The 13,249-nt window shown below is 40.0% G+C and overlaps 1 protein-coding gene across 1 annotated transcript in view; it reads right to left on the minus strand.

The window, feature by feature from the left end:
- LOC103804280 (synapsin-2-like) overlaps window positions 1–13,249 on the minus strand; it is a 51,344-nt gene that overhangs the window by 225 nt on the left and 37,870 nt on the right. Inside the window, exons 7-9 of the mRNA XM_009076883.1 lie at window positions 6,858–6,918; window positions 2,728–3,013; window positions 1–39 (exon numbers count right to left, since the gene is read on the minus strand). The exon at window positions 1–39 is cut by the window's left edge and continues 225 nt beyond it. Of these exons, the coding sequence (XP_009075131.1) occupies window positions 1–39; window positions 2,728–3,013; window positions 6,858–6,918 (386 nt within the window). The remainder of the gene's footprint in view (window positions 40–2,727; window positions 3,014–6,857; window positions 6,919–13,249) is intronic.

Raw genomic sequence — 13,249 nt, forward strand, 5'->3', positions numbered from 1 at the left:
ATGACTCTGTTGAAGGCATTTGTCAAGGACTGCGACTTGCTGCAAGACAAAAACGCAACAGGTTTGGTACGGCCACATTGGCTACCACTTCTATCCACTTATCACTTGGGTAAATGATGAGAAAACAAAAGGGCCATGAGGTGTAGAACAGTTTGCATGTGAACAAAATGGGCATTCACAACAAGCAATGCAGCACATCCCCTCCTGCACTGAAGGCATTTGTCAAGGACTGCGACTTGCTGCAAGACAAAAACGCAACAGGTTTGGTACGGCCACATTGGCTACCACTTCTATCCACTTATCACTTGGGTAAATGATGAGAAAACAAAAGGGCCATGAGGTGTAGAACAGTTTGCATGTGAACAAAATGGGCATTCACAACAAGCAATGCAGCACATCCCCTCCTGCACTTTGATTTGAGAATATTTGAGGACCATAATTTTTTTTAAGGAACACACTGGTGTTTTGTTTTTGTTTTACACATCTGAAACACTGTGTTCCAGTAAACTGGATGATATAAGTAAGAACCTGAGGAAAACCTGGACCTGCCTACTAAATCCAAATCGTGACCCAAGAGGGATGATTAATAATTGTGTTTGTTAAGGCTACAAACAGTTATGCACTGGGAAACATTAGTTATATTGGCATGAGTTTGAAGAATGAATCTTAAAGTTGTAATGTGCTCTCCTCCCTCCCTATATATTGGTCATTAGCTCCTTAGTGGAGGCTTAATGACATTTTCTGTCTTTTAAAAAATACCCCAGATCAGCTACAATTTTTCTTGTCTATAAGCAGTTACTCTGGCAATGCTACTCCTTTCTTAGTGCTAGCATGTAACTTCTAAGTTTCCATATAATATATGAGGAAAACAAGAAGGAAAATTACTGAAGTTTAGAACTTTAACTCATGACTTGTCAGATAAAACAGTATCTAAAAAGTAGGCTTGAGTTTAAATAGAACACATCAGTGAGTTATAAACTTTTTACAAAGATATTCCTGCATTAGTACAACTGGTTAACTGCTTTCATTTTTACCTCAGTACAACAGATTTCAGTTTTGGCTATAGTAAAACTGAAACACTTCTCTTATTCAGACTGAGACTCTTCATGGTTTGCAGCCTCTCTACTTCTAAACTAATAATGTACAGCAAACACTGCTACAGGCACTTTAGGTTTTTCATAAATTATAGTTGTGCTAATGAGAATAGACTGATAAATGTTTGTTTGTACTCACTGAAAGAGGGAGGGTGGGAAGCAGCACTTGACTTGATTAGTAACACAATAAGTAGCCTAATTAAATATTTATTCACAGATTAATAACATGTACATACAGGTTAGGCAACAGCATGTGGGTGAATACAAAGCATACACATGCAAATAGAGTTAATCCTACAGGCAGGAGATCTGAGCCTTGGTGTGGACCTAAAACTGCTTCTGAAAGTGAGAAAAACGACTCTTATTATGGCTTTACATCTGAAAAACTTTAATTTCTCCTTTGTTATTTTATTTTAAATAGAGACTCTTCCATTTGAAGAAGAGAAAAATTAATCTAGATGTGAACAAAGAACTAAAAGGAGAAAGCTGGGAACCAGTATGTGGTACAGTCCTGTAACTGTTCTTAGCTGATTTTCTTCAATGTCAAAAGTTGTCAAGTTAAGTTTAAAAGTATAAACTACTTTCCATCTTGCTTAAGAAAATTGACTTCTCTGTTCTCTATGTAAAATCAGCCTCTCTATTCTCTATGTATACTTAAATGATGGATGAGTTAATTAGAGTTTTATGATCATAAAACAGAATAAAGAAATACATTGTCCTAGGAAGGCAAGGAAAATATTGTCATCTTTGCATATTGTCATATCTTTTCGACTGAGTTGGGCTCAGGGGAGGACTCCAAATTGTTTCACACCGGTATGAGCATACGAGTGGGTGGAACAAGGGGATCTGTGTTACTGGAGTGAAACAAAGACTAAATGCCAGTCTTTGTACGTACCAAAATAAGGAGAAAGTGTGATTCTCCTAGCAATTAGTGGGTGTCAGGATTGTTATGCTGGAAAACTGCAAATCACTGCTAATCCCTTCCCCAAGTTTTCCGTTGTGGGGGGGAATCCTTTCCATATTCCTCGCTGCAGCACGTGGCTGGCTAGGTACACACTGTGCAGCAAGGAATCTTCCAGAAGCGAGAGAACCACAGGCAGTTTTCTGTGTGAGTCCTGCAGCTGCTCTGGCCATCACCTGGGCTGTGCAGTCAGCACCAACACACAACCATGAACCATAAAGCAGCCAGAAAGAAACATTCTGGCAGCCACTGCCTAGCATGTTCACGGGGATTGTTTCTGAGATAGGCCTTTGGAAACTGGAATCTGTTGTCTGAGTGACTGCAAGGTTAAAAGTTTAAATAGATAAGACTTCCTCTTTGCTGTGCAGGCTTACAGCACACCCAGCTCGTGAGTCAGTGGCACGAAACGGAGAAAACAAAGAGGAGAAAGATGATGCGTTTTCAGACATAGCTGGGGCAGCAGTTGCACAACTAGTAAATGAGTTTTTGTGTGATATAACTAATGCTACCCATAAACAGAGATTAAGCTTTCTGAAATATTTTAACCTCATTTTAAACTTGGGAAGATACATACATTTTTCCCCCTGAATATTAGTCCAACTCCCAAATTACAGTTAGGACAAGAAAGTCTGTCTTACGAAGAGAAAAGAAAATGGATAAAGCAAATCTTACTTAAGCTGTGGATGAGACTGAGGCTTCTGTTGTGGAGCAGGCTGTGGAGCTGGCTGTGGAGCTGGCTGTGGAGCAGGCTGTGGCTGTGGTTGTGGCTCTGCTTCCTTTGATAATCTGGTGCTGGGAGGACCTTGAGCCTGGGGCCGTGGTTGCTGAGTTGTGGGTCCGGGTGGGCGCTGTGGCTGGGAAGTTGAGGGCTTTGCTGACTGCCCAGGGGGAAACATGCGCTGGGGCTGCAATGGCTCCTGGCTTTGGGATTGCATTCCTTGGGGTTGCACTGGGCCCCCTAGGTTCAGTACAAGAAAAACTTCATAATGTTATAGTTTCAAAGAATCCTTATTAGACTTTATATCCAACAGTTTAAAATAATCCTTGAATGTGATTAATTCTACTTTTGAGGCAAAATTCTATTCATATGGACTGCACCTTCATGTAGTCAATACTACTAATCACACTCGGTACATTAGTAACTTGCTTGGAGCCCCTATGATTCATCCTTAAAACTGCTAAAAAGTACCCACTTTATCTCAGTAGAGGTACTGACCTCAAACCAAATCAATGGAGTTACACCCAGAGTAATTCTGGCCCAAGTCAAGGAGAGACTGATATAACTGAACATAGTAGTTCTTAGATTCTCTCTTACAGCAGTAAGATATATATTAATATATTTCAATATATTGAAAGTATTTTAATAACTTACTTTAACCCCTTACTGAGATATGTTACATTACAAAAAACACAAGAAAGTCATTACTAGTTCTTTACCAAGATGATCTTTCCACTGAGAAGGAAGTACAGTGGCTAACTACTGCATTAAGCGTGAAACTACAACTTAAGTTGTGAAATCCACGGCTGAAAGATGCTACATCATCATACAGTGGTTTTTTTCTGCTTTCTGACTGAAATAGTGCTGTGTCAGATATCAGTGGGCATGCTGCTTTTATCTCTTATCCCATGTCTGACTGTGGTTTTCTGGACTGAGAGTTGTTATAACTCAACCTTAATTCTGGCACATGACAGTGCACGCAAGACATCTGACTTAAGGGGAAGAGAGGACAGGATGAAACTCTGAGCATTTGTTTGTATAATGCTTCACTCAGGGTAAGAGCTTTGCTGAGCAGTGAATATAGAACACAACTGTTCTAGATGTTCTGAGTATTTGGGAATTTGAAGTCTTACACAGATATTTAGTGCAAGGAAAAGGCTTAATCTACTCAGGTCTCCATAAGAAAACCTTTGTGAAGTATTGCTGCCATACATGATTTTTTTTTTGTTTTTAAACTGCTATGATAGTTAGCTTTCCCCTTACTACATGAGATTCCAGTGTATGTGTCTGAGAACAGCATGTACTAATGATTCAGTAAGTTTTAACACAGATGTAGCAGTGTGTTGTGGTGTAGAAAGATAAATAGCACGTACTGTATGTTAAGGAATGTGCCTTCATTGTTTATTAATTTGAACCACTTTTGTAGGAAATATTTGAAGGTGATAACACGGTCTTGCAACATCTTAATAAGGATCATTTTCTTATTAGCCTCCTTTCACTCAATATTGAAAACCAGAAAGGTTTCTTTCCCCCACTTGTACATACAGGCTTGAATGCCAGAAACTTTACACTGAAGACAGATATAACTTTCTTTTATTGCACATTAAGCTGTACAAGATATTTCACATAAAAGATATACTGCTGTCACATTTCCAGCATTTGCTCACTTTCTTGCAGCTGGGTTGTACAAAAGGCAACAATCATGAAAGAAACTTTTACCAAAAATAACTCAACAAAACTGAACATTAAGCCTACACTGTAAAACATCTGTTCCCTGTTACCCACAATATTGCACCTAAGCATGCTTACATGCAGAGAGACATTTTGGCTTGCTTCTTGGCTGTGGTATGTAGGAATATGGTGTGTGCCCCTGCAAATCCTTTACAGTCAACAAGCTGAAATCCTGTCTGAGACACTCCTCTCTGCTGCACACACCACGCACAAATGTCGTGTGAAAAGCACTTGTGAATACTGGCACTACTCCATGCAAAAAATACCAACTGCTTGAAACAAAATCAATCATCAGATTCATTTCTCCACCCCAGGGCAGTATGGTTTGTTCACTTTCAGGGTGTCTGGAGGTAAGGATTTGTGAACCTGATTCTAAGTGGAATTTTCTTAATATAGAACAAAATAGCCAATGCCATCGTTGGAATGATCACTGACCCAGACAAATGCTGATCACTAAAGCAAAATATTCATGTAATTTACTGATAGGTAGTAAACAGTAACACTTACCACAAACATTTAAATAGCTAATAATGCATACCTTAATTCTCATCTCACCAGCCAGCTTGTACAAATAAAAAAACACTAAGAATGATGAGACTCACTGATAACTTTTTCCAGTGTTTGTAGGGAAAAAAAAAAAACAGAAGGATAAGGCTGTTTTCCTTTTAAACACAATTGTTTGCACTAAACTAATGGCCACTACTCATCTTTGTACATATTCAAGATGAAAATTATAGTTTTTGTGGCTCCCTTGCAACTAAGCTTTCTGGTATGCTAGCAGTGTGCAGCCTGTGATGGTAGGCTAGACTTCTCCCAACACATTAACTGCCTGCCTCTGGATTTCTCACAATATTACATTTTCCTTTTAAACACAATTGTTTGCACTAAACTAATGGCCACTACTCATCTTTGTACATATTCAAGATGAAAATTATAGTTTTTGTGGCTCCCTTGCAACTAAGCTTTCTGGTATGCTAGCAGTGTGCAGCCTGTGATGGTAGGCTAGACTTCTCCCAACACATTAACTGCCTGCCTCTGGATTTCTCACAATATTACATTATAAATTGGTTATGTAAAAATCACAAAAAAACACCTACAGAAAACCTAGCAGTTGTCAAGCATCTCAAGTCTGTTTGCATGTCTGATGTCAAGCAATTATTATAAACCCTCTTTACGTGGATAACACTGGGACTGAATTCCCTTTATAGCTATCTGGATACTTCTAGATGTAAAATCATAGACCTGAGTTGGTAAAGAAAACTGCTGACACTTTTGTCTTGCATTCTAATCAAAGAGCAAGATCCCTAGCTGGTTAAAGGTAGCCTGGTCTGCCATCCCCTCGCACCTCAGGATGTGAAATATATGAGCTCTTACAGGAAGTTTAACAGTCCTTGAGGTACTTCTCATCAAATAACCTGGGATTTAAATCTTAGGTAAGTATAAGATTTTCTGAAAGTATTTGCATTAGTTTTCATTAAAAATCTCCATAGATTACTAATTCAGAGTGACAACAAAAGGTACTACTTAATTGAAATAGGATACATTAAATACTCACACTTTTACTGAGATATTGCACATAGGTGGCCCATTTACATAGCTTTGTAGCTAATAATTTAATGCAGAATTACTAAAAATATGAATACCAGTATGTAAAATAGAAGATATTTTAAATATTCCTTGGGAAGAACTGTATTTTATGGAGTCACCGAAATATTAGACTTCCACTTGCTTATAAGTAAAACTCAAATGTTAATAAACTTTATAAAATTATAAATAAAAAGCCTCACTAGCAAATTCTAATCTAGACTTTTAAAAATATATCTGGATCACCTATTAGTCATGCACACAGAAAAATAAAGGCTATGAGTACAGTGTGCACACACTCACAGAGTAAGCAAAAGGATTTAATTTGCACCTTGGTGGTGTTTTACTTAATGATATATAATACTCAAAAAATACTGTCTAACCATCCATAATGTACAGTTGCACTGGGCTCTAAAGAGGCACATTCTTTGTACACTGTTGACAACAGCCCTGAAATCACAACTTTTACAGAGAAAGGTTGGTAAGCATTACACGCACAGACAGGAACAAGGAAACAACCAGACGGTATAGTTGACACTGCATAGAAAAAACACAGTCCAGGTCAGCACTGAAACAATGCAAAAATTGAACAAAATTGCTATGTTTGCTTTTAAGATTGTGTGTTTGTTTCTTTTCTTTTTTTTTGTTTTTTTTTTTCTCACTTCATTTTTCTTTAACCCTTTGCTTTTAGTCTCAATTATCTAAGTAGCCTGGACTTGTTTTGGTCCTACTGCAACGCCATTACAGTCGAGAATGTACTGTAAACAACCTTGAGGTGGTGGTCGCTGAGGTGGGATTTTGTTTGGCTCTGGCTCCTTTAGTGATCCACTCTGGAAAATACATTTGAAAACAGAAGAGAAGAAAAATTAGACTAGCTTACTTCCAATTTTCCACTAATTTGTCTTTTCATTAGAAATCTCTTTATTGTTGGGGCTGAATATATACTTTTAATTTAGTCCAGATAATACTTTTTAATTTAGTTGCTGTCTGAGATGATATATGAATCCTGGGCTAATCCAAAGCTGAGCTCCTAAAAGCCTTTTTTTCCCTTGCAGCATGTGATCACGATGCAGGGAGTGCCTTCCCCAGCCCTGTCTCCATTTGTGCAAGGTCTTTCTCCTCAGGGCCTAGCACTGGCAATGGCTTTGCTCTATCTCAGTGCTTCTGCTCTCTTTTTTTTTGGCTAGGCTGCTGAATAGGAAATGGATTTCAGCAGATACCTTTGTGTAATTTAAGGAATAATTTAGTTTTAACTCCTTTCACTTGTATCCAGAAGTGCTAGCACAGCAGGGTGTTCTGCTAGTGACAGTTTCTCTTTGATCCACTCATTGGAAATGGGAAGGGAGATGGACTGCTCTAGGTTAACTCTTTTGCTAAGCAAAATGAAAGAAGAAAGCAAAAACCACAGACAAATAATAAAAATAACTGAAATTACTTCATGCTACTCCATCTGACATGTTATTAGAAACACATGTAATACTTAGCTTTTCAAAACAGGAGATTTATTTGGCAGTGTCCTTTTCACATGTATACTTGTCGAGAGGAAAGGATGGGCCTGACCCAAAACCTTGGAGCAGAACACCCTCTGGGAACATGAGTATTTGAATCCAAACTTTGTCTTAGGCCCATCTCTTATGTTTTGAAAAGGGAAATACGTTAAATCATTGGGGTTATAATAGCTTAGGGTTTTTTCTAAGGATCCAGAAAGTAAATTGCCATCTGTCAAGAGGGAAAAATCCCAGAATTTATTAAATAGTACATGTAAAATCAATTAAACATATTTCTTGCAAACCTTACTGGGTTTTTTTTTCTGATAGATGTGTATTTGATCTTGCAACTGTAGAATAAATCTTACTCACAGTGCTGTGAATTCCTGCACAGCAATCTCACAGAGCTTTAAATGTTAAAAGGCAACAGCTCTCCATGGCATGCAGCTGTTGCAAAGTGCTTTGTCTGCTTTAGCTACAGAAATAAAAGGACACAGGACAGCTCTGAAACTAATTATGCAGCTTTACCAACCAAATGAGGAGTAAAAGCAATACGTACAAACTCTGGTCCTTGTGTTACCTGACCCAGTTACATAGTTCTCGGAAAGCATCATGGTAAGGATGAGGAGACGCAGAAAATAAGAGAATTTTGTGAGGAAAGACACAGCCACCAGAACATTTGACAGTGCTTTAGTGTGGGTTACAGTCATCTCTGCTTTGTTTCCCTCCTTCCTCTAATTTTCTGAACCACATGTAAAAGTTGCCATACTCTCCTATGCATGTTTCAATACCTGAAGTGTTTGTGGTATCCACTCCGTATAATGTACTCACTGAAACAATGTGCATTTACATCAGGAACTCCTAGGAGACTAGGGCAATTAGCCCAGAGTGGAAAGCTTGCAGAGCTGCCCTCGGGGAGCCAAGTGCTTTCATATCACTGCAGTGCCATTGTTGGGGTGCACCTGGCAGCGCCGCGCTGTGCCCGGGGCACTCAGCACTGAGGCTGGCACCAGCTTCCTTCTGGAGCACCCAACACACCACGGGACGTTTTTTAGAAAGCACACATAGTATTTTATAGGGAACATTACTATCAGTACCACTTGACAGGCCTCCTAGCCTTACAAAGGGGCAAACCCAACCTGTGTGGTTCTCTGCAGAGCCAGGGAGGATGTGAGTGGTACTCTTTTTTCCACTGAAACAAAAGATTATGTAGGTAAAACTCACGTTTTATTTCGAAACTAAAAACAGAGGCTGAAAGAACACCTGCAGGGCCTTTGTCTCCTCCATGCCTTGGGTGTGAAGTGAATCTGCCATTTATTCTTGCACTGTTCTTGGGTTTTATCACACACAGCACCTCACTGACTCGACATGACAACAGCAGGACTTACGAAACCTGCATATCTCTGCATCTTCCAAAGAAATGATTTTATCCTAAATTAAGCTTTCAATAAACATTATAGAAGCTTGCTAATCCTTACCTCAACTCTTCTCAAAGTTTAGAGCCTTTGTGTATTTTTCTGTTGAAGAAGTATTTCCCCCTCTCTAGTCACTTACTGCAGCTGTCCTGATTTTACCACCCACACATCCTTTTTTTTTCACCAGATATCACCTGGTGCTTCCAGGAACCTCACCCACACTCCAGGCCAATCACATGGGTATATTACTTTGGTTAATTAGCCAACCCACCCAGGCTGACCCAAAAAGTCTAATTAGCATTACATTCCTAATTGAGAAATCTTACTCATGGTTTTTCAATGGTCTGTAGTAATCCAGCCCTTTTCAAGAGTCTTTCTTTCAGACAGTCAGAAACCTTGATACTTGGTATTAAAGACAGGCTTTGAACCAGCCTTGTTTGCTGTCCTGAGCCAAGACCTTTAATAAAATCCAGGCTTCTTCTAAAGCACCAGTTGCTGGCAAATTAACTACAGACTGTTCCTTCTCACCTCTCCAAGGTGGTATGCCAATGTAATTGGGAGAGCTGCTACTCCTCACAGGCAGCACAGCCTCTCCGAGCAGAGATGCTGGACTAGACCTGTCCTGCAGATGTTCTCACTCACCCCTCTTGGTGTTTTTCTGTTCTCCTTTGTTGCCCAGCCTAGCAGCTCACCCTCCTACCATTTACTCTTAGCAAAAACATGTTTTCCTGTACTGTGGTTCTGATCTACAAACTTGCCTATTGCTTAGTTCAGACATTCTAGGAATCAGGATCAAACATGGCATATATCATGGAAAATCACCCTGCACAGTTTCTTATTTGGATGCTCAGGGGTAAGGAGTAGTAGTACAGAAGCTAGAAATGACAGTGTTTAATATAGTTGAGGATTACCTGAGTGAAGTGTGGTAACTGTTGTCATAAGGAGCTCTTTAGGTTTTCATTTTATGGAACACAGCTTTCATATCACATCCAAATTCCCCAAAGACAAGAGACTGCTGATGTTGACAGTAACATTATCTAGAACTGCTTATAGGAGCTCTCCTGTTCAAAGGGTTTTACTGTTTATATAAATATCCTAAAAAAATACAGCTTTACTTGTGAAAACCTCTAAGCCACATGAATGCTGCAAGGATACTACAGTGATTTCTCAGCTCTGGGGATAACAAGTCATGATTTGGCTGCATAATGATCTTTAAGAATATTGGCTAATTACAACCAGAGCAGAAACCCCACTACTTATCTAGAAGATAGATGTCTCTAGGTGTCTCTGCAGCACTTCCTTCCTTTCCAAACTTACCTGAAACTGTCTCCTTAGGATTTTAGGGGTAGAACTGGAGGAAAGAATTGTTAGTTCTTCAAAGCATGTTTTATGAGAGTTTGTTTAGGGGTATTACCTCTTTTTCTACCTTGTATAGTCCTATAAATGCAGACTGGATTCATCTGTACTTGAATTTTGAATTGTCTGAAGAATGCTGAAATGGGTGGGAGTGAAACAGCAACTTGGCAGGGAAATAGCCCTTGGGCAAAAGAGATGCTAAACTGAGTCCCAGCAAAAATTGATTTTGCTTTGGCTGAGTTAGAAGACTTTGTGAACTATAGTTGGAGCATGTATAGTTGTTTTTGGGCCTCGTTTGGTTTTCTTTGTAATGCAAGGACAGAAGCTTTTCATAGGTATTTCAATATTTGAAGGCAAAGCCATGTTTTTCAGGTCAAGAAGTAGAGGGATCAATTGAGACTTGCCAAAATACAGGCTGAGTTAGAGCTCATAAAGGAACAAGAATAAATAGTAAAACAGTTAAGTAAAAAGAGAACTAAGAAAAAATGTGATTGTTAAGGAGAGAGGTAATTTTAGTTTAAGTGGGGTGTCACCAGTAAATGACTGTTTGAAGTGTCACAGATTATGATAAATACAGGAGCAAGGGCAAGATGGCAGGTGGGATAAAAGCTAAAAATGAGATGCAGGTAAAAATCAAACATTCCTCATCTCAGAAATGAAAACCAGCTGACTCAAAACAGAATTCCACACCAGATCTCTCTAACAATTGGGAATGCACAAGTTACACTGGAGAAGGTGAAGCACTAATACTACAGGAATTAAATTGTGGGTAAGGAAGTAGCTACTGAGGAAATAGGCAGTAAATGAAGAAAAACTAATGGGAAGGATGTAAGTGGGATGTAGAACTCAAGTAGAATAATCTTTGATTAAGCTGGCACAAAAAAGTAGGTGTGTGCCATTAAAATCTGGAAGACTACAGGACCGAAATATGCTAAAGAAAGAATGAAATTGATAAGTGGAGTTACAAGGAAAAAAATAAAAGTAAAAATAAAAAAGAAACTTAGATGCAATGTCCAAAATAATTTATTTATGGACTAATGCCATGCATCTGTCAGAAATGCAGAGCTCACTAACTGAAATCTACTGGGACTGATTTGTGCAGTGAAAAAACCAGAATCTTGTCCCACACTCAGTGAAATATTTGCACTAGGTGTTAGGCATGATGCTGGGTATCATTCACAACAGCCCTGCTTAAGAAAGCTCAGTGTAGGCTGCTCTGGCACAGAAAAGTGCTATTAAACTGACCAGGCAGATGGCAGATGCTATACCTTCAGCCTTTGGAAGAACATGTTTGCTTAGTTTAGCAAAGTGAAAGCTTGAACAAAGCACTGTTGCTTTTCATAAATACATTGTACTGGTAAAGAACTAGGAACAAAAAATACAAGCCAAAGCACAATGCAAGCCAAGAAGATACATGTATAAACTGAATCAAACCAGGCTGGAAATAAGCACATATTGTATAATTTAGCAAAGCAGTGCAATCCTGAGGTGGCTTTCTGATATGGAGCATCCAAAAATAAGAAACTCTTTAGTAACTTGTTGCTTCCTGCTTCATACATTTAATGTGCAGTGAGCATGGCAGGATGCTTTCTGGTTGCTGCTTCACACCTTACCCTGTTTCAGGTGAATCTGGCACAGGTGATGTATCTGCTGCCTTGTGTTCCCAGTGGCACTGGACCGGACTACAAAGGTTTTGCTATTTATTGTATTATATATTCCCTGTGGACCGAGAGAGGCAGTGAAAGTTACAGCTCCAATGGGGAGATGTGGTAAGGCACACCTTAAAAAGAATCCACCTTTGCTTTGTCTAGAGCAGGGAGGGCAGCTAAAGGAGAGTTGGCTCCTGCTTTTCACAGTATTTTTGAGTACCAATGTTCAGTCTTGCCCTTCTGCATTAAGCAAAGCTGTATGGAAAAGAGACGCTCAGCAAAGTTTCTTTGGATTGATGTGATAAAGAATTCCAGAACTTAGAGCTGCTTTTGTTATTGCTCAACCAACTTTCCAAATACCTGCACAAAACCCATTAAGGTCTTCCACTGAATGGGAAGAGAAATCATAGAATGTGAAGGGGTTGGAATGGACCTTAGAGATCACCTAGTCCTAAATCTCCTGCCCTGGGCAGGGACACCTCCCACCAGACCAGGTTGCTCAAGGCTTTATCCAGCCTGGATTTGAACACTGCCAGGGCTGGGGCATCCACAGCCTCCCTGGGCAACTTGTGCCACCATCCTCACAGGAAAAAACTTCCTAATATCTAATATAAATTTCCCTCTTTCAATTTATCCCCATTACTCCTTGTCCTGTCGCTCCAGTTCCTAACAAATAGTCCCTCTCTGGTTTCTGTGTAGCCCCTTCAGATCCTGGAAGGTTGCTATGAGGTCTTCACACAACCTTCTCTTCTCCAGGCTGAACAACCACAGCTTCCTCCGACTGTTCTTGTAGGGAAGGTGCTCCAGTCCTCTGATCAGCTTTGTGGCTTTCTCTGAACTTGCTCCAGCAGTTCCATGTCCTTCTTACGCTGGGGACAACAGAACTTTGTGCAGCACTCTAGGTGGGTCTCAGCAGAGCAGAGTGGAGAGGGAGAATCCCCTCCCTCACCTGCTGCCCACACTCCTTTGGATGCAGCCCAGAACTTGGTTGGTTTCTGGGTTGTGAGCTCACACTGCATCTCACGTGGAGTTTCCACCAACCATCACCCCTAAGTCCTTCTCCTAGGGCTGCTCTCAATCACTTCTCTGCCAGCCTATTGGTGTGTCTGGGATTGCCCTGACCCAGGTGTAGGGCCTTGCACTTTGCTTTGTGGAACTTCATGAGGCTGGCATCAGCCACCTCTCCAGCCTGTGAAGGTCCCTTTGCATGGCATCTCTTCCCTCCAGCGTGTGACTGCCCCACAACCCCCTGTT

The sequence above is a fragment of the Acanthisitta chloris genome, unplaced genomic scaffold (genome assembly GCF_000695815.1).
Source record: "Acanthisitta chloris isolate BGI_N310 unplaced genomic scaffold, ASM69581v1 scaffold776, whole genome shotgun sequence".
Lineage (NCBI taxonomy): Eukaryota > Metazoa > Chordata > Aves > Passeriformes > Acanthisittidae > Acanthisitta > Acanthisitta chloris.